The sequence below is a fragment of the Oryx dammah genome, unplaced genomic scaffold (genome assembly GCF_014754425.2).
Source record: "Oryx dammah isolate SB20612 unplaced genomic scaffold, SCBI_Odam_1.1 HiC_scaffold_1, whole genome shotgun sequence".
Lineage (NCBI taxonomy): Eukaryota > Metazoa > Chordata > Mammalia > Artiodactyla > Bovidae > Oryx > Oryx dammah.
The window spans coordinates 1,445,363-1,466,312 of NW_024070185.1; the positions used below are offsets into that span (position 1 = coordinate 1,445,363).

At 38.9% G+C, this 20,950-nt stretch overlaps 1 protein-coding gene across 7 annotated transcripts in view; it reads right to left on the reverse strand.

Moving 5' to 3' along the window:
- NEK1 (NIMA related kinase 1) overlaps positions 1-20,950 on the reverse strand; it is a 128,293-nt gene that overhangs the window by 6,066 nt on the left and 101,277 nt on the right. For all 7 annotated transcript variants that reach the window (XM_040227648.1, XM_040227670.1, XM_040227460.1 and 4 more), the window contains 5 exons: positions 18,996-19,116; positions 14,108-14,196; positions 12,646-12,893; positions 7,258-7,400; positions 459-670 (listed from right to left, as the gene is read on the reverse strand). In XM_040227648.1, the coding sequence (XP_040083582.1) occupies positions 459-670; positions 7,258-7,400; positions 12,646-12,893; positions 14,108-14,196; positions 18,996-19,116 (813 nt within the window). The remainder of the gene's footprint in view (positions 1-458; positions 671-7,257; positions 7,401-12,645; positions 12,894-14,107; positions 14,197-18,995; positions 19,117-20,950) is intronic.

The window sequence follows — 20,950 nt, forward strand, 5'->3', positions numbered from 1 at the left end:
TAAGTTCCCATCTTTAGTACCAGGAAAATAAGTCAAGAAGTGAAGGATAATAGAATAAAACTGGTTCAAAAGAGCATTTCCATACTTTGTTGTTGTTACAGTTTAGTCACTAACCCATGTCCAGTTCTTTGCAAACCCACGGACTATAATAGCCCACCAGTCTCCTCTGTCCATGGGGTTTCTCAGGCAAGAATACTGGAGTGGGTTACCATTTCCTTCTCCAGGGGATCTTCCTGACCCAGGGCTGGAACCCACGTCTCCTCCACTGGCAGGTAGGTTCTTTACCACTGAGCCTTATTTTAGTGGAAAAGAAATGGAGCAATGATGCGTGCACACTGTGAGAAAGAGTGAACAAAAGTCAGGGATGCAGAGCAGGGTCAGCCTTATTCAAGGATGGAAGTGGCTCGTGTCAGAGGTCAGAGAGAGACACTCTGTTCGATGTCAGGGCCGCCACGCACCCGAGTGCCACTCCTCATTGAGGGCGCTCTCGCTGCTGGGGTTGTCATCCTCCTCGCCCGCATCCGTGCCGTTGGCAGCCTGCTCAGCGTCATCACTGGTCTTCAAGCCCGACTCCTCCTCTTCGCTGTAGTCCTCCCCTGGCTGCTCCCGCAGCAGCTGCTCCATGGAGGCTTGGAGCTCCTGTAAGTCTGTGTCAGCCTCTTCAAACACACTGAAATTTAAAAATTACAATATCACCAAAACTTTTCTTTATTCTGAAATTTTACTTCAACTCAATATGCACACACTCCTTTCCACTTAAAAGTACTCGTTGTGATCTGAAAAACACCTATTAGTAGTATTTAACAAAGGAAATAAGTATTCACACAACTGATAAATAAAGTATACAACACATGTTCTGGAAATACATAAGCCAAAAGATGGCTTATATAAAGCTGTCCTGATTTGTCAAAGAGAATCATGTAACTATCAACATTATTAATTCCTTAAGTTTTAAAAAATGTTTCAACATTTAAGGGCCAGACTAAATATTCTATTTTCATATAGTTTTAAAGGTTCAGTAAAATCTTGGTGTGGATGTATGAGAGCTATGCACCAACCTCACTGGGGTGGAGGTGAGGGGGTCATGCTGCCTTCTACTTTCATTCAATTACAAATGTGGAAATGAACTGATTTACAAAAGTAAGATCTTACATTCATATAATACCTTAATTTCTAAAGCGGTTTATCCTATTATTTAAATTTTATCCACACAAAATTCACTTTAGAAACGAGAACTATGAATCAAAGTGCTCAAGTGACTTGTCAAAGCCACACAGTCAATAAATGACAAATACGAGACTTAGTGCTAGGCCTTCTGCTCACTTCTACAAGATCCCAGAAGCACTCAGCAACTCCATTCCTGAGGAGCTGCTCTCTCTCCTTGAGGCAAGCAAATGGAAAAACCTGTAGGCTAAGAGTTAATTCGAGTGCTAGATGCACAAAGTCCTCTGAAAGATGAGGGACCCATATTGAGGATTTCAACTTGCACAAAAGCAATATTAAGCAGAACACAAGACTGATGAAGGCCTTTCTTAAAGTTTAGACTCTAATGAAATAAACAAGTATTTACTGAAGAACTAAAATAATATTATTATGAGACTGTATATAAAACTTTCATTAACAGAAAAATAATTTTTAATGCAGAAATATCTTTATTTTGTACTTATGTGTACAAACACCTACACTGTGACATTGCAGTAGCTACAGAAAAGCTAACGTTATGATCTCATCAGAATGAGGAAGAGAGAGAGTGTCTAATCGTTTGGATCATCCTTCTCAGAGCATTTAGCCTCGCATTTCATTATCATACGAACATACCAGGCACATCTACTAGGTACCACTGCAGTCCAAGGGACTGTCAAGAGTCTTCTCCAACACCACAGTGCAAAAGTATCAAATCTTCAGCACTCAGCTTTATTTATGGTCCAACTCTCACACCCATACATGACTACTGGAAAAACCATACCTTTGACTAGACTGCTTTTTAATATGCTGTCTAGGTGGGCCTTAGAAAGCATCACTACAAACAAAGATAGTGGAAGTGATGGAATTCCAGTTGAACTATTTCAAATTCTGAAAGATGATGCTGTGAAAGTGCTGCACTCAATATGCCAGTAAATTTGGATAACTCAGCAGTGGTCACATGACTGGAAACCATTAGTTTTCATTCCAATCCCAAAGAAAGGTAATGCCAAAGAATGCTCAAACTACCGCACAACTGCACTCATCTCACACACTAGTAAAGTAACGCTCAAAATTCTCCAAGCCAGGTTTCAGCAATACGTGAACCGTGAACTTCCTGATGTTCAAGCTGGTTTTAGAAAAGGCAGAGGAACCAGAGATCAAATTGCCAACATCCGATGGATTATGGAAAAAGGAGGAGAGTTCCAGAAAAACATCTCTTTCTGCTTTATTGACTATGTCAAAGCCTTTGACTGTGTGGATCACAATAAACTGTGGAAAATTCTAAAAGAGATGGGAATACCAGACTACCTGACCTGCCTCTTGAGAAACCTATATGCAGGTCAGGAAGCAACAGTTAGAACTGGACATGGAACAACAGACTGGTTCCAAATAGGAAAAGGAGTACGGCAAGGCTGTATATTGTCACCCTGCTTATTTTACTTATATGCAGAGTACATCATGAGAAACGCTGGGCTAGAGGAAGCACAAGCTGGAAATCAGGATTGCCGGGAGAAATATCAGTAACCTCAGATATGCAGATGACACCACCCTTATGGCAGAAAGTGAAGAGGAGCTGAAGATCCTCTTGATGAAGGTGAAAGAGGAGAGTGAAAAAGTTGGCTTAAAGCTCAACATTGGGAAAACTAAGATCATGGCATCTGGTCCCATCACTTCATGGGAAATAGATGGAGAAACAGCAGAAACAGTGTCAGACTTTGTTTTTTTGCGCTCCAAAATCACTGCAGATGGTGACTGCAGCCATGGAATCAAAAGACGCTTACTCCTTGGAAGGAAAGTTATGACCAACCTAGATAGCATATTCAAAAGCAGAGACATTGCTTTGCCAATGAAGGTCCGTCTAGTCAAAGGTATGGTTTTTCCAGTGGTCATGTATGGATGTGAGAGTTGGACTGTGAAGAAGGCTGAGCACTGAAGAATTGATGCTTTTGAACTGTGGTGTTGGAGAAGACTCTTGAGAGTCCCTTGGACTGCAAGGAGATCCAACCAGTCCATTCTGAAGGAGATCAACCCTGGGATTTCTTTGGAAGGAATGATGCTGAAGCTGAAACTCCAGTACTTTGGCCACCTCATGCAAAGAGTTGACTCATTGGAAAAGATTCTGATGCTGGGAGGGATCAGGGGCAGGAGGAGAAGGGGATGACAGAGGATGAGATGGCTGGATGGCATCACCGACTCGATGGACGTGAGTTTGAGTGAACTTCAGGAGCTGGTGATGGACAGGGAGGCCTGGTGTGCTGCGATTCATGGGGTTGCAAAGAGTTGGACACGACTGAGCAACTGAACTGAACTGAACTAGGTTGGTCATAGCTTTTCTTCCAAGGAGCAAGTATCTTTTGATTTCATGGCTGCAGTCACCATCTGCAGTGATTTTGCAGCCCAGCAAAATAAAGTTTGTTACTGTTTCCATTGTTTCCCCATCTATTTGCCATGAACTGATGGGACCGGATGCCATGATCTTAGTTTTTTGAATGTTGAATTTTAAGCCAACTTTTTCCTTTTAATAAGATTAAGATCTTTTATGAAACGAGCAGTGAAAAAACTGTCTTGGGGACTTTAAAATCTGGTCCTGAATTTTTCTTTTTAGTAGATTTTTTGGATAAATTACCATATAAAGTTTGGATCAAAAAATATGTTTCCCAAAGAAAAATGTCAAGTGAAATTTCCCTAGATGCATATGGAGTAGCTTTCTTAGAAAAAACTTAGTTTTCAAATTTTCAAAATAATATTAAAAGCTTCTAACTTTTAATTTGAAAATAAAATTGTTATCAACCAGTCATTAAAAGAATATCCACAAATAAGCTATAGCTACTCAGATAGAAATTGATTACTTACAAAAATTTTTTGGAAAAATACTGTTACCCAGGATTTTGTCAACCACAGAAGTGCTGAAATGTTGCCCTATTTTTCAACTGGCTTAATAAAAATACAACATAAAGTGCTTAAAGAGCAACCATAGCCAAGCAGAAGCAAAGATAAAAAGGTGACTTTTCCTCCAAATTTTGAGGGTACCAGCTAAAATCTACAGAACTCTATGTGAAAAAAAGTCAACTTTTATTTTTAGCTTGCTATGTTGCATGGCTTGTGGGGTCTTACGTTTCCAACCAGGGATTAAACTTGGGCCCCTGGCAGTAAAAACGTGAAGTCCTAACCACTGGACCACCAAGGAATTCAAAAGTCAACCTTGAAAAGATAAACTCTGGTTAGAAATTTAGACTTTTGGACTCTGAGGGAGAGTGAGAGGGTGGGATGATTTGGGAGAATGGCATTGAAACATGTATATTATCAGGTAAGAAACGAATCGCCAGTCTATGTTTGATGCAGGATACAGGATGCTTGGGGCTGGTGCATGGGGATGATCCAGAGAGATGATATGGGGTGGGAGGTGGGAGGGGAGTTCATGATTGGGAACTCATGTACACCTGTGGCAGATTCATGTCAACATATGGCAAAACTGATACAGTATTGTAAAGTAAAATAAAGTAAAAATAAAAATTTAAAATAAAAAAATAATAAATAAATTAAATAAATAAAAATAAAATTAAAAAATCTATGAACTTTCAGAAGTTGAACAATCCATGTTAGCAACACCCAAATCAATCAATCAATATGTTATTCCTACCCTAAAGGAGACCTCCAGTTATTTCCCTTCAAAGAGTAACCAGCATCCTCACTGGCAATGCATGAGATAGGTCAAAAACAAAAACAAAAGACATAGGGTAGCTGGAAGGATATTAAAAACAAAACAAAAACAAAAAACAAGAGCCATGTATATACTGCCTATGAGAACCTCACCTCTCAGATATAAAGATATGCATAGACTGAAAGTGAAGGTATGGAAAAAGATATTCTATGTATATGGAAAATAAAAGGAAACTGGGACAGCAATACTCGAGTTAAATGAAATAGACTTTCAAACAAGACTGTAATAGGAACCAGAAAGGGCATTACATGATGATAAAGAGGTCAGTCCAACAAAAGGATGTAACCTTTATAAATCTTCATGCATCTAACATGGGAACACTGAGACATAATAAACAGACTTTTGGACTCAGTGGGACAAAGAGAGGGTGGGATGATTTGAAAGAATAGCATTGAAGCATATACACTTCCGTATGTAGAACAGATAGCCAGTGGGAGTTTGATATATGACACAGGGCACCCAAAACTGGTGCCCTGTGACAACCTAGAGGAATGAGGTGGGGCGAAGAAGGGGGAGGGACATTCAGAAGGGAGGGGATGCATGTATGTCTATGGCCAACTCATGTTGATATATGGCAAAAACCATCACAATATTGTAATTAATAAATAAAAAATATTAATAGCAATAAGGGAGAAACAGACAAAAAAAAAAAACAACTAACAGGCAAGCCTTAAGAAAAACAAAAACAGAAAACAAAATGCATCAGATACAGTGTTCTTGGCTCAAGAATTATAGGGAGAAAAATTGTGAGACTGGTACCAAGCTTTCAATCAGATCAAAACATACATTCTTTCTATGGAAAGGCAGAGGTAAAAAGGAGAAACTTAAATTCCATGGGGTTGCAAAGAGTCGGACACGAGTGAGCGACTGAACTGAACTGGACTGAAATTTCAAAAGATCAAAAAATAAATCATAAAAACAGTAACATTTGGCAACCTACTTTCCTGGTGACTTGAATACACTTTTCAACCTCTCTGGTTTTATTTCCCCAAAAGGTCAGCAGCATGTGTCAGATGCTGAGCAGGCTGACTGGCATCAGGGGAGGTGAAGGGTGTTATTGTCTAAGCACTGCCAGTTCCTGCCGCTTTTAGAAGTGTTGGTTAAATTTTCCTCCAGGCTTAAGTAAGATTCATCAGGAATCAATAAGGAGGGAATTTAGTGAAAACAATTAAGTTACATGTAGAACTCACATGGGAGTATGTGTGTGTGCATGCATGCGCGCGCGCACACACACACACACACACCCCTATTCCACCTGGTAACTCCCCATTGCTGTGGTTTGGAGTCACACCCAGCGGAGATGTGTGGACAGAGCTTTCTGGCATCTCCCTGTGGAAGAGCAGTGAGTGCTTTCCAGTTTCCCACTGCAGTCTCTGCACTATGTGGCCTCACACTACAAACAGTCATCACCTTGCTGACATTCACTCAGTGAAGCACCAGCCATGTCAAGCATTGTGATGGGTGCTCAGGGGCCAATAACAGAGAACTTCCTGGTGGTCTAGTGGCTAAGAATCCACTGCCAATGCAGGTGACATGGGTTCAATCCCTGGCCCAGGAAGATCCCATATGCCGTGGAGCAACTCAGCCCGTGAGTCACAACTAATGAAACCATGTCCCTAGGGGCCATTTCCCGGAGAAGGCAATGGCACCCCACTCCAGTACTCTTGCCTGGAAACTCCCATGGACAGAGAAGCCTGGTAGGCTGCAGTCCATGGGGTCGCAAACAGTCGGATACGATTGAGCGACTTCACTTTCACTTTTCACTTTCATGCATTGGAGAAAGAACTGGCAACCCACTCCAGTGTTCTTGCCTGGAGAATCCCAGGGACAGGGGAGCCTGGTGGGCTGCCGTCCATGGGGTTGCACAGAGTCGGACACGACTGAAGCGACTTAGCAGCAGCAGCAGAGGCCATTTCCATAATAAGAGAAGCCACCAAAATGAGAAGTACTCACACCTCAATGACAAGTAGCCCCTGTTGTTACAACTAGAGAAAGCCCATGTGCAGCAACAAAGACCCAGCAAAGACAGAAATAAATCAATAAAATTAAAATTAATGAATAATTAAAATTAATAAATAAAAATTAAAACTAAAAAGAATAAAAATGGGGGAGAACACAATGGTGACCATGTCGTTACATTCCTCAAGTGAAGTTAAGTTACAGTATTTAGAGGCAGACACACATACCAAAGTTTACTTCACTGTACTTTAAATATGTTGTAAAAAGTTAAAGGAGTAGTGAAAGGTCAGCTACTGATTATGCTTGAAAAGTATGGGGGAGTCACCCTCTCTAGAACATGTGTACACTCAGAAATCCTGTTAGAGTCGGTATCTAAAGGTAATTGTGCTCACATGTCTTCAGAGTCTGACGGTCCTTCCTTAACATGCTCATCTTCCATTTCAAGATTGTCCTGACGTCCATCTCCCACGATGGGAACATCCATCAGTGTTCTGAACAGTTTGGAGAGGTCTGGAAGTGAACATGTCCGCAACATCTGAAAAAAAGCAACATTTCTTATTAGGAGTGAGACAGTGAGAAAATTAAAACGAAAGGAAAAAATCAGAAAACTGGAGCTAGTAATAATTTTGTTAAATATATATATGCATCAACCACCCATTTAGAGCTAAAAGCGTCTCAATCTAAGCTGAGAATCTACTTCTCTTAAACTTTAGCTCAGTATTTTATCAAAGATGAAACTAAGCCTGTGAATGAGTTCTGCTTGGGTTTCTCTGAGAAGTGGCCTTTACAAGTCACAGAGGATCTTTATCTGGGGAGCACACATGGAGTGGAGCTGGAGCTGAGTCAGGACTTTCTCACTCACGGCTCTCCATCCCTCTGCCATGGCATGTCTGCTGATTCTTCCTTTCACTTTCTGAAAAGTACACTGTCCAAGATGCTCTGTGTGCTTTTGTCCCAAACTGGCTAAGTACCATCCCACACAAACTGGTTGCCCTTTCTATTACTTTATCTTACTGGTCAACACTGATTAAATTAGAGTCCTTCAATTAGAGCAAAGAAGTTCCCACTATTGCCTCCCTGAACAATGGACTGCGAGTGGTACCCTTCCCACCAGAAAAGATGGCTGGAAAGACAGGCACTTGATGTTCATGCTGAGAAGCACCGGGAACAATGGGGTGAAGAGGAACTGAGCACACTGAGATGAGAAAGAACAGCACAGTGGAGGTACTTAAAATGTGAATTAGTACTGCACCAGGCCAGAATAATAGGAATAGCCCCTGTCCAGCACTCTCAACAATCAGAGTGAAGGACAGACAGGGCTATGATACACACATCTAGAGAAGTCAGTCTCAGGGCTGGGTCAACCCTACAGGAATCTGTAAGACCTGAAACATGACTGTTAAGGCCCAGATAAGATCCAAACACTAGATGGGAGACTGTGCAGAACACACAATGTTAACTGAGTAAGAAAAGGTATGTACTTGGCCAAATCTACTGGTACAAACTCCTTTTGAGAATAAAAAAGAATAGATTTCTATTATTTGAAGATAATTTACATATTACAGCACACAAGAGGAAAAAAAATGGTTATGTGGTACAATATGGTACAGATACATACTGCCTGGTTAAAGTATTTAACAATGGTTCTGTCAGCAGAATTTACACTTGACTTCTTTGTTGTTCTAATGGTTTGAGCCACGTATATTAGAAACCCAGAGGCTGCAAAACATGCAGTCAGTAACAGTTTACCCAGATATATGCTGATCAATAAAAACAAACAGCATGTATGCATCATATATTTAAATACAAGGGGACCACACAAAGGGATACAGTATTTTTTAAGCTGATATAATTTTTAGCCCTGGTAAAATCACCTCAATTCTAGTTTCCTTCATTAAAATAAACTTCATAGCCCAACACAAAATAACAGAATTGGAAAGAAATTTCAAGTGGTATGTACTTCTCGGAACAGGTTTACACACTCATCAATCCAACAGTTCCTACAGGTCCTGTATTTAAAATCCTAATAGTCACAGTCTTTTCTGACAGCTTATCAATGTTTCAGACAGGATATTCATCTTCATTCATCTTCATACAGAGGAACTTTATATAAGAACACTTTCAGTTCTGTAATTCTGAGTCTACTAGATCTTTTTCATACTGTTTCAATAATATTCTATAGTTCTGACGTTCACAGAAAGAAATCCTCCTGAAAATAGCTACTAATCCAGAACATGTTGCCTGAAATCTTACCTCATTTCTAGTTAGACTAATTTTTTCCATAATTTTTTGTAGCATAATTTATGCAGCAAACATTTGGTACCATTATAAATCCTCTCAGATTGTGAGAAGATCTCATCTTTATGGAAAGCAAAGTTTTAGAAGACCTCAAAACATTTTTAAAAATACAGTTCTTTTAGATTTCTCATCCTTGGTTCTATTTTTTCTTGACAATGAAGACAACCATGTAAAAAGTGAATGAATTAAGTACTAGTTGCACTAATTAGAACTTCACATGAAATGCTACTTAATTCTATCAACTTAGTTTTTCATCTGTAGTATTTTTCATATAAAATTATGTATTATTCTCCAACTATACTACAAAATTGTTCATGATGAGCACATTTGTTTAACGTCTACCTATTGCAATTCAACTATAACACTAAACCCCCAAAATAGCTTCTACAAATATTTGCTCACTTCAACCCATAAACAAGGCTAAAAATGGAATTAAAACATTAAAACATCATGAACACTTAACAAAGGCAAAAATGGACATTATCTAAGAACTGATAGTTTAGCAAATCAAAAGAAGACATTTAAGGACTTGTGCTCTTTGTGAACTGTACATTAATACTTCCCCTGACTCTGTATTTGCTGTACCAAGGCAAGAAATTCTCAAGTTTTTATAGAGATCAGTCTTCCACTCTACTCCCCATTTGAGAAAGTATCAGTGGAACACATCTGGTCTCTCTGAAGCCCTTATTCACTATCCCATTAGATAAGGAAGGTCTAGTGGGAAGGACAAGCAGGTTTTCCATTGGGCAACCTAGTGTTTATCCTTATGTACCTCAGATTGTGAGATCTCATCTTTAAACGACTTTATCTTGACCCATTACAAATTTACCTTCAATAATCATTTCTGTGTTACACTTTCAATTCTATTGATATTCTGTTACAATTGTCTTATGAAAGCCGCCACTTTATATACGGTGTTTCCTATCAGAAACAATACAGCTAGGAAGACAGTGTAAGTCTAGATCTAGCGGAAATGCTCCTTCAAAGTAAAAGTGAAATTAAAATGTTTTTAAATAAAAGTTGAAAAAAATTCATTACCAACAGGGCTACCTAAGAGGTGTTAACGAACTTCTTAAAGTGATAGAAAAATAATGTGTATCTGCTCAGTTGCTCAGCTGTGTCTGACTCTTTGAAACCCCATGGACTGTAGCCTCCCAGACTCCTCCGTTCATGGGATTTCCCAGGCAAGAATACTGGAGTGGGTTGCCATTTCCTCCTCCAAGGGATTCTCCTGACCCATGTATTGAACCCACATATCTTCAAATTCTACAGTAAGTGATGAAGAATGGTTAACAGGTAAATATAAAAGACTTCCTATCATAATTTTCACTTTCCCTAAAAGATAATAGAATGCTTAAAGCAAAAATATAGAAATGTATTACGGAATTTATCATACATGAAGAAATAAAATACATGACAATGCCACAAAGGACAGGCAAGAGAGTGGAAATGGAAATGGACTGTTGTAAGGTTCCGATGCTATAAATGAAGTGGCATGATATTATCTGAATAGAGACTGTGATAATCTAAAGACGTATACTGAAAACTGAGAAGTCTACCAAAAACAAACAGTAGAGAGAAAACACTAAACAACTCAATCAAAAAGGGAGAATAAAAGCAAAAAAGGAACCAGAAAGAAATAAGACAAATAGAAAAGAAAGAGCAAAATGATAAGTTTAATCCAATCATACTGATAATGTAAAAAATTACATTAAATATAAATGACCCAACCACTTTGATTAAATGACTGTCATATGGTTAATAAGCAAGACTCAACTACATGACAAGTACAAAAAATCTATATGAAATAAGTCTGATTAAAAGGAAAGGATGTAGGGACTTCCATGGTGGTCCAGTGATTAGGAATTCACCTGCCAATGCAAGGAACACAGGTTCGATTCCGGTCTGGGTGGATTCCACATGGTGCGGAACAACTAAGCCTGTGTGCCACAGGTACTGAAGCCTGCCTGCCAGGAGCCCATGCTATGCAACAAGAGAGGCCACTGTAATAAGAAGTCTATGAACTGCAAGGAAGAGTGTCCCCCCTTACCACACCTAGAGAAAGCCTGTATGTACCAACAAAGCCCAGATCACCCAATAAGTAAAGAAATAACCTTACACAAAAATATAAGTTAAAAAATAAAGGATGTAAAAATCTATTCCTTGTAAACACTAAGCATAAGGAAGCTAGAATGACTATATAATTAAAACCAGGAGGCAAAGTACATTTCAGAACAAAGGGGTAGGTCTAGGGATAGAGTGAGTTATTTCATAATGATAAAGGGGTCAATTTATTAAGAAGATATTATTAATTTATATTCAATTGACTGGAAATTTCAACAGTGCTTTCCCAGTAGTTGATAAACAAGCAGAAAGAAAAGAAAGGATACAGAAGACTTGAACCACACTATCCCACAGAGACTTCCTAACAATAAATATATCAATTCATCCAGAAAACAGAACAAAACTAAATTCTTACTCACTCCATAACAGAGCTTCAAAATACATAGAGCAAAAGCTGCCAGAACTGAAAGAAGAAACGTATAATTATACAAGTATAGTTAAAAATTTCAATATTCTATTCTCAGCAACTAAGAGTTAATGTGAAAGTATTAAAGACCAAAAAAAAAAAAAAAATCAGTAAAGACAAAGAAAGCATGAACACCAACACTGGACTTAATTCTTGACATTGACAGAACAATTCATCCAACGACAGAAGAATCCACACCCTCTTAAGGAGATCTGTTAGTAGCAGTTACTGCAGCAAAGGAAACTGGAGAGTGACACAAGATATGCCAGAAGGCAACAGATAAAATAATTATAAAAGAAGAGTGTATTTCAACTGTTGAAAGAAAAGGGCATAGGAGATCTGCTGGTAAGTGATGATCTTGGCAGCAGCAGCTTCAATGGAGGAGTGGCTCACAGCCACACTATGATGTCCTGGGAAATGAGGAGAGGGGAAAAAGCAAAGACACACAAAAAGCTGTTGGGTGTGAGCTGAAGGGGATGTGAGCTGAGGGGGATGTGAGCTCCTGGAAGTTTACCGTTCATGATGGGAACCATCAGAGCATGGGTATGGATGGAATGGCCCATCTCAGAGAAAGAAGTTCACAACACAGGCCAGAGAAGAAAAAAGAGGCAGCTTCCTCGAGAGGCTGAGGGAGGTTAGGCTCCAAAGATTAAGAAGAATTTCCTTTAATAGAAAAAAAGGACACAAGCACAGAATGACTTAACATTGAAAAAAAAAGAACTTTGGGGAATTTCCTGGCGGTCCAGAGGTTAAGGCTCCCTGACACCCCTGAAGTGAGGCACAGATTCTATCCCTGATCAGGGAACTAAGATCCCACATGCAACATGGCAGGGTCAAAAAGTAAAAAAAGAGAAAAAAGAAAAATACCATCAATATTATAGTTTATCAAAGAAAAATAATAAATGTGAAATACTATTAAATGGATAGTTTTCCATTTGAGGAGCATACTTGCCTTTGGGTTGTTTGCATCAAATAGACCAGTTGAAAGTCCAATCAGCAAGGAATTCTGTTTTTTATTTCTTGGTGGTGAATCAGAGTGAGATCGAAGTGGAAAGGATTCTTCTGGTGAACAGAGAACTGACTGAACCTGAGAAACTGACTTCAGATGCTCAGAATAAACCACTTTATGGAAAAATGGTTCTGGTTGCATAGATTTATCTATATCATGCTTAGAAGGTGGAGAATCATCCACTCCAGGTTCTGTGGAATGAAGGAAAGATTACATGAACAGTCTATACAATACTCAGCTTTCTAAGTGATAATGAAAAAATTCAGTATTTAACATGAATTATAGGCAAGAAACTCCATGTCTACCAGAAAAACAAAATCAAAATATATATGTGATTTCACTACCTTACAAATAATGTTCAACCCCAGGGTATGTGTTATTATCAGAAAGGAGATTTAATTTGTTAAATACTTCTATTTTATCAGAAGTTAGAAAATGTAGACACAAATCCAAAGACATGTGAGAAAATACCTTTTGAACATTCATACTTAATAGTCCCAATTCAACTTCATTCCTATAGGTAAGATATTAAAAAACTGTACTTCTTATATTTTAATTAATACTATTAGAAATAAGAAGACCACTTATTTAATGTCCTCAGATAATGGCTTAGCTTTGGCAAGCAATTCTTTTTGTTTTGAATATTAAGTAAAATAACTGATCAAAAAGGTTTTATTGCCCACACTGACAAACAATACAGGCTTACAAATGCAGAGTACAGCAACCATAAAAAAGAATGAAACTCTGTCATTTGCAGCTACATAGATGGATGAAGACAATATAATGCTTAGTGAAATAAGTCAGACAGAGAAAGATTAATACTGTATGATATCATTATATGTGGAATCCAAAAAATAATACCAATGAATCTATATACAAAATAGAAACAGACTCACAGACATGGAAAACAAACATGTATAAACCAAAAAGGAGAGGGATGGGGAGGGACAAATTAAGAGTATGGGATTATTATTAATTATAGTAATTATATAACTATTATAATAACTATATAGTTATTAATATAGTGATATATTTTATCAATCATTACCAATTATTATTATTATTATTTGTTTTGTATTCTGCACAAAATAAATAATAATAACCTACTGTCTAGCACAGGAACAATTCCCAGTATCTTGTAATAACCTATAATGGAATCTAACCTGCAAATTAAAAAAATGAATCACTAGGCTATGCACCTGAAGCTAAAACAGTATTATAAATCAACTATACCCCAAAAATGTAATAAAAAATAAATACAGAGTCCAGTGTACTATGCCTATAACATTTTTTAAGTGATTAAGGTGAATGGTAAGCAATGCTCTCTATTAACATACAGTCCAAATGGAACAGGTAGTGCTAACAACCTTCAAGAAAGTAATCAGGCCAGTGCTGTGATGCTCACCTACATGAACCTCACTAAGGTGATCCACACTGCTCAGGGCTTTAGCTTCAGAAAGTTCATTTTGCTGAATGGTGATCCTATCTTCCAACCTGCCATAAATAGATGCATCAGTTACAAAAGCAAAATTTACCTGCAATAAAGGTACTCTCAAACACAGACAAGTAGAGCACAGGTCACTAGCGTCCTGTGATCCCACTTCCAAATATTCTTCTCACTTACAGTGGCCCTCACAAGCACATCCTACCCTTCCAGTCGTTCAAACCTCCACCAGTCAGGCTCATTCACGACACCAGCCTCAACATTCTCATCACAATTGTTCCCAGAGTGAAGCCCCTAGATGCCAGTAACAAATGGGAACCTGTCTGAAATGCAAATTCTCAGGCCTTGCCCTAGCCCTGTGTGTCAGCTTTGAGGGATATGGCTGAGCAAGCTGTATCCCTTTACAGCAAAATGTATCCCATTATAGAAAAATGTTATAATGATTAAGAACTACCACTTTAACCAATCAAAACATCCCGTAATAGCAGAAAACAGAACATGATTATAACATACTGCTGCTGCTGCTGTTAAGTCACTTCAGTCATGTCTGACTCTGTGCAACCCCATAAACGGCAGCCGACTAGGCTCCCCCGTCCCTGGGATTCTCCAGGCAAGAACACTGGAGTGGGCTGCCATTTCCTTCTCCAATGCGTGAAAGTACTATGCAATACTTTGCAACTATTTAAAAAACGAAGTACAGATCTGTGTAACCGGATATGCATCAAGGGTCAAGATATATTATTAAGTAAGTAAAGTAACTTTCAGACCAAATGATATAAAATGGTGTTAGATTTGAAACAATGCTGTTCAGTACAGTAAAATAAAAAGAATAGTTTGTACACAAATGTTTTAACTCTTAAAGGGAGTGACCTGATTTATGTAAAGAACTCACAATTTTTCTCGCAATAAATGCTGGGAACTAAATTCATGTACTATTTGTTAACAAAATTATAAAGACGAGATGAGTATATTCCAAAAGATACCAGTAATTTATTTCTGGGCTTTTGGTTATAGTTCAGTTCAGTTGCTAAGGCATGTTCGACTCTTTGTAACCCCATGGACTGCAGCTCACCACGCTTGCCTGTCCTTCAGCATCTCCCAGAATTTGCTCAAACTCACGTCCATTGAGTTGGTGATGCCATCCAAACATCTCATCCTGTCGCCCCCTTCTACTCCTGCCCTCAAACTTTCCCAGCATCAGGGTCTTTTCCAATGAGTCAGCCCTTTTTATCAGGTGGCCAAAATGTTGGAGTTTCAGCTTCAGCATCAATCCTTCCAATGAATATTCAGGACTGATTTCTTTTAGGATTGACTGGGTTGGTCTCCTCGCAGTCCAAGGGGCTCTCAAGTCTTCTCCAACACCACAGTTCAAAAGCATCAGTTCTTCAGCACTCAGCTTTATGATCCAACTCTCACATACATACCTGACTACTGGAAAAACCAGTTTTAACTAAGCAGAACTTTGTTGGTAAAGCAATGTCTCTGCTTTTTAATATGCTGTCTAGGTTGGTCATAGCTTTGCTTCGAAGGAGCAAGTGTCTTTTAATTTCATGGCTGCAGTCACTATCTGCAGTGATTTTAGAGCCAAGTCCCTCACTGTTTCCACTGTTTCCCCATATATTTGCCATGAAGTGGTGGGACCAGATGCCAAGATCTTAGTTTTCTGAATGTTGAGTTTTAAGCCAGCCTTTTCACTCTCCTCTTTCACTTTCATCAAGAGGCTCTTTAGTTCCTCTTCACTTTCTGCCATAAGGGTGGTGTCATCTGCATATCTGAGGTTATTGATATTTCTCCCAGCAATCTTGATTCCAGCTTGTGCTTCATCCAGCCCAGCATTTTGCATGATGTACTACGGATATAAGTTAAATAAGCAGGGTGACAATATACAGCCTTGACGTACTCCTTTCCCAATTTTGAACCAGTCAGTTATTCTATGTCCAGTTCTAACTGTTTGCTTCTTTACCTGCATATAGATTTCTCAGGAGGTAGGTCAGGTGGTCTGGTATTCCCATCTCTTTCAGAATTTTCCATAGTTTGTTGTGATCCACAGAGTTAAAGGCTCTGGCGTAGTCAGTACAGCAGAAGTAGACGCTTTTCTGGAATTCTCTTGCTTTTGCTATGATCTAACAGATGTTGACAATTTGATCTCTGGTTCCTCTGCCTTTTCTAAATCCGGTTGACATTCTTGGTTCAAGTACTGTTGAAGCTTGCTTGGAGAATTTTCAGCTTTACTTTGCTAGCATGTAAAATGAGTGCAATTCTGTGGTAGTTTGAACATTCTTTGGCATTGCCTTTCTTTGGGATTGGAATGAAAACTGATCTTCTCCAGTCCTGTGGCCACTGCTGAAATGTGCTGGCGTATTGAGTGCAGCGCTTTAACAGCACCATCTTTTAGGTTTTGAAATAGCTCAGCTGGTATTCCGTCACCTTCACTAGCTTTGTTCATAGTGATGCTTTCTAAGGCCCACTTGACTTCACATTCCAGGATGTCTGGCTCTAGGTGAGTGATAACACCATGTGGTTATCTGGGTCCTGAAAATCTTTTTTGTACAGTTCTTCTGTGTATTCTTGCCACCTCTTCTTAATATCTTGTGCTTCTGTTAGGTCCATACCACTTCTGTCCTTTACTCTGCCCATCTTTGCATGAAATGTTCCCTTGGTATCTCTAATTTTCTTTAAGAGATCTCTAGCCTTTTCCATTCTATTGTTTTCCTCTATTTTTTTGCTTTGATCACTTAGAAAGGTTTCTTCTCTCTCCCTGCTTTTCTTTAGAACTCTGCATTTAAATGGGTATATCTGTCCTTTTCTCCTTTTCCTTTTGCTTCTCTTCTCTTCTCAGCTATTTGTAAGGCCTCCTCAGACAGCCATTTTGCCTTTTGCATTTCTTTTTCTTGCCGATGGCTTTTCTTTTTTTGATTATAAGGCAATTTTAATTTTGCTAGTACTTTTTCTGCTGCTGAGTCACTTCAGTTCAGTTCAGTTCAGTTGCTCAGTCGTGTCCAACTCTTTGCGACCCCATGAATCACAGCACGCCAGGCCTCCCTGTCCATCACCAACTCCCAGAGTTCACTCAAACTCATGTCTATTGAGTTGGTGATCCCATCCAGCTATCTCATCCTCTGTTGTCCCCTTCTCTTCCCAATTCTTTGGAATCCCATGGACTGTAGCCTGCAAGACTCCTCTATTCATGGGATTCTCCAGGCAAGAATACTGGAATGGGTTGCTATTTCCTCCTCCAGGAGATCTTCCCGATTCAGGGATCAAACCCACATCTTTTATGTCTCTTGCATTGGCAGGTGGGTTATTTACTACTGGCACCAGGTGGGAAGCCCTATAAACATGAACTCACTCAGTTCATTTCAAATTTAAATAATTTTTTACTTTTTCAGTTTTAAATTTTGAGTAACTCTTATTTTTATTTTAAAAAGTTATTTATTTTTAATCATACAAGTAATATATTTTTTCATTCAAAATGCAATGCTTGATTCCTCAGAAAGGGAAACTAAGGTATGCAGGATAGTTCAATATTAGGTAACCTATTACTTTATTATGTTGATAGATGAGGGAAAACAATTATATGAATTGTTCCACTGATGTCAAAAAGTCATTTGATATAATACATTCCAGACTTTTTAGCCAGCAAAATGAGCAGACACTGCTTGAGCTAGAAATTATAGTCATGCCTAATGATGGTTAACATTAGAAACATTTCACTGAAGTTAAGAACAAGAGAGAGAACCTATTTCCAATATTTAACTGTGTGAAATGTACTAAGTGATGCAACTGGAGAGAAAGAAATGAGTGTGAAAAAACCTGGAAAGACAGAAAGCCATCATTGTTTTCATATGATTGTGTATATGAAACATACAAAAGATTCAACTGAAAGTCTACATGAACAATAGTAGGATACCAATAAGAGAGTGATAACAAAACCAACATAAAGAAAGTGTAAGCTTTCATATATACCACCTTTTAGTTCCACGATCTCACAGAGGAATAGTTATCATTAATAAAATAATCACAAGATGATATAGCCAGGAATAAGCTTACCAATAACAGTGCAGAGCTTAGATGAAAGCTTGAATTGGGCGGGAAGGGGAGGCGACTATCTTTATATACACGCAAATTAACCTCACTAAAGGTTATCCACTGTAGCATCACCTGTCATAGCAACTAGTATAGGAGACTAATTAGAGCTATGGTATATCCATATATTGGAACACTACGTAGCCTTAAAGTAGCAAAAAAGAGGAAGCCCTCTGTGTATTAATATGAAAAAATTCCCCAATAACTGACATAAAATGGTGGAAAAAACTCTGTGCCTTATAATAACAATTATATTTAAAAGTGAAGGTGAAAGGTGCTCAGTCGTGCCTGACTCTTTGTGACCCTATGGACTGTAACCCTCCAGGCTCCTCTGTCTGTGGAATTCTCAGGCAAGAATACAGGAGTGGGTAGCCTTTCTCTTCTCCAGGGGATCTTCTCAACCCAAGGGATCGAACCTAGGTCTCTCACATTGCAGGCGGATCTTTACCATCTGAGCCACAAGGGAAGTCCATTTAAAAGTGAGGGAGACTATATTCCTTCGCTTTTGCTTCTGTATATATTAATCATGTTTGGAAAGAGGACAGAGTGGGAATTTGCTGGGTGGGGACAAAAGTGGGAAACACACCTTTTACTGTATATTTTTATACACTTGCTGATTTCTGAACCTCACAAATGTGATACTTATTCCCAAATTAACTATTTTCATAATTGATTTAATGTAATATTGGGTTACTCCAGTATTTCTGTGAAAGGCATGACATGAAGGGAGCAGGTGTGAAATGCAAGGGAAGACGTGACGTACTCAGCCTCTTCTGCTCCTTCTCTCTCAGTGACCCACATGTCGAGAACGGGTTGGGGCAAACCACCATCTCTGTCTGCTCCACTTGGCTCCTGCAGCACTTCTGCCTCCAAGTCATCAGGCTCTGCAAGGCAAAAACAGGGCAAGAAACAGGTCTCAAAGCAAAATCCACTTAGAGAAAACAGAATAAATCTCTTATAGATGATCATACCTCGTTTTCAGGCTAATGCAGTAACTGCAACAAAACATCAGTAGTTTATCTATAGATCCTTAATCTTACTGTCTTTACACTCTAGTTGTTTCTGAAATAACAGATTTCTGCTTTTGCATTTTCACTGCAATAAAAATACCCAGAAGAAATATAGTGTACTCTGTATTTTTCATTATTATCAAAAAGTTTTTCTTCATTAACATTTCGGTAATATACAAATTGCTTTCTAGACGACATAAAAACTTATAGAATAACACTATCTGTGGCCAGAAATATGGACAGAGAGTAGAATATAATATGATTGATTAGTAACTGATAGGAAAGTTCAATCATAAAAAAAAAAAAAAAAAAAAAAAACCCTCTTACCTGGACTTTCACAGTGAAAAGGTGAATATAACTAGAGTGCTAAACCTATTTTCCTAAACCCTCAAATAATTAATAACCAGGGAACTATCTCTGTTCTCTGGCAGTGGCTCATTTTTTACATGGGTGATATTTCCTGAAAGTTAACAGCAATGAGAGCTTCGTTTGTTAATTTCTCTTTTTCCTGTCCAATTATCCAAATTATCGACACTTTCTTGTTTCAGCCACCATGGCCACTCCTTTTTTTTCCTTCTCTATTTTAAAAGTTTCTAATTAGTTGTCCTGTTTAGAGAGATGATTGGTACTATACCAATCCTTAAATTTTTCATCTTTTATCAAATGATTTTTTGGTCACCCTTACAAGTAAGCACTTGGACGAGGGGTGTCCTACTCAAAATTTTTTAAATGAGTAACTTCTCTGGCACCTTAAGCCACATCAATGTGACTCATTCCACAAGCTAGATTTGTGACTGTACTGCCCACAAAGGCAATGATATTTACTACGTGGTTCTTGCAGAAAAAGTGTCCCAGCTCTAATAGGCTATACAGTCACTATTATTAAATATACACCTAACAAGTTCTTTTTTTTTTTTAAGCAAAGAAATAAGATACCCATTAACTAAGATTCTAGTGAACAAGACTAATTCAAAAGACTACAAGGTCACACATGTGGCAGCTGTCCAGCTTTCCTCTCATCCAGAGGGGCCTCTGTTGTCCCAAGTCCCTGAGTCTGGATCAGTAGTATGATTTCCTGGACCTGTGGGAGTACAGCTGGAGTCCTGTAGGCCTGCCCACATCTAGCCTTTTAAGAGAATCGGCAGTTTCCACCTTGGAATCTGGAAGCTTAAACCACCAAGCAGTTTAAGGACCCTGGATAGACAACATGGCAAGGCCCTGAGACTTAAAGCATGGGAGTGGGACCCAGCAGCGCAGGCCCAGCTGAGCCGAGATACCAGGTGTGGAGTGACAGCATCTCCCAGCCAAGTAAGTGCAGCTGATGGCTCAACACCACTGAGCGATGCCAGCTGATGCCATGAGGAGGAGAAGGAATCTCCCAGTTCCTAATCCACAGAGTGTGAGATAAATCAAGACTGTTAAGTCATTAAGTCTGGGAAGCAAACTGCTTTACAGTGAGAGATAACTGAAACAGAATTTCCTATCTGAAGATAGGGTGTTGACACGACAAAGGTTAGATATGTGCACTGGTCTGGGGACAGGCCAGCATCTGACACTGAAAGGTTTCAAGGAGGCTGTGGTGAGAGCCTGGCCCGTGAAGGGCGGTTACTAGAGGCTGGAAACAAGGGCATTCTTGTGACCTGGTGGCAGAAAGTGGTCCTGTGACATGAAAAAGGATGAAAGAAAATGCACCTAAGAGATTCAGTGA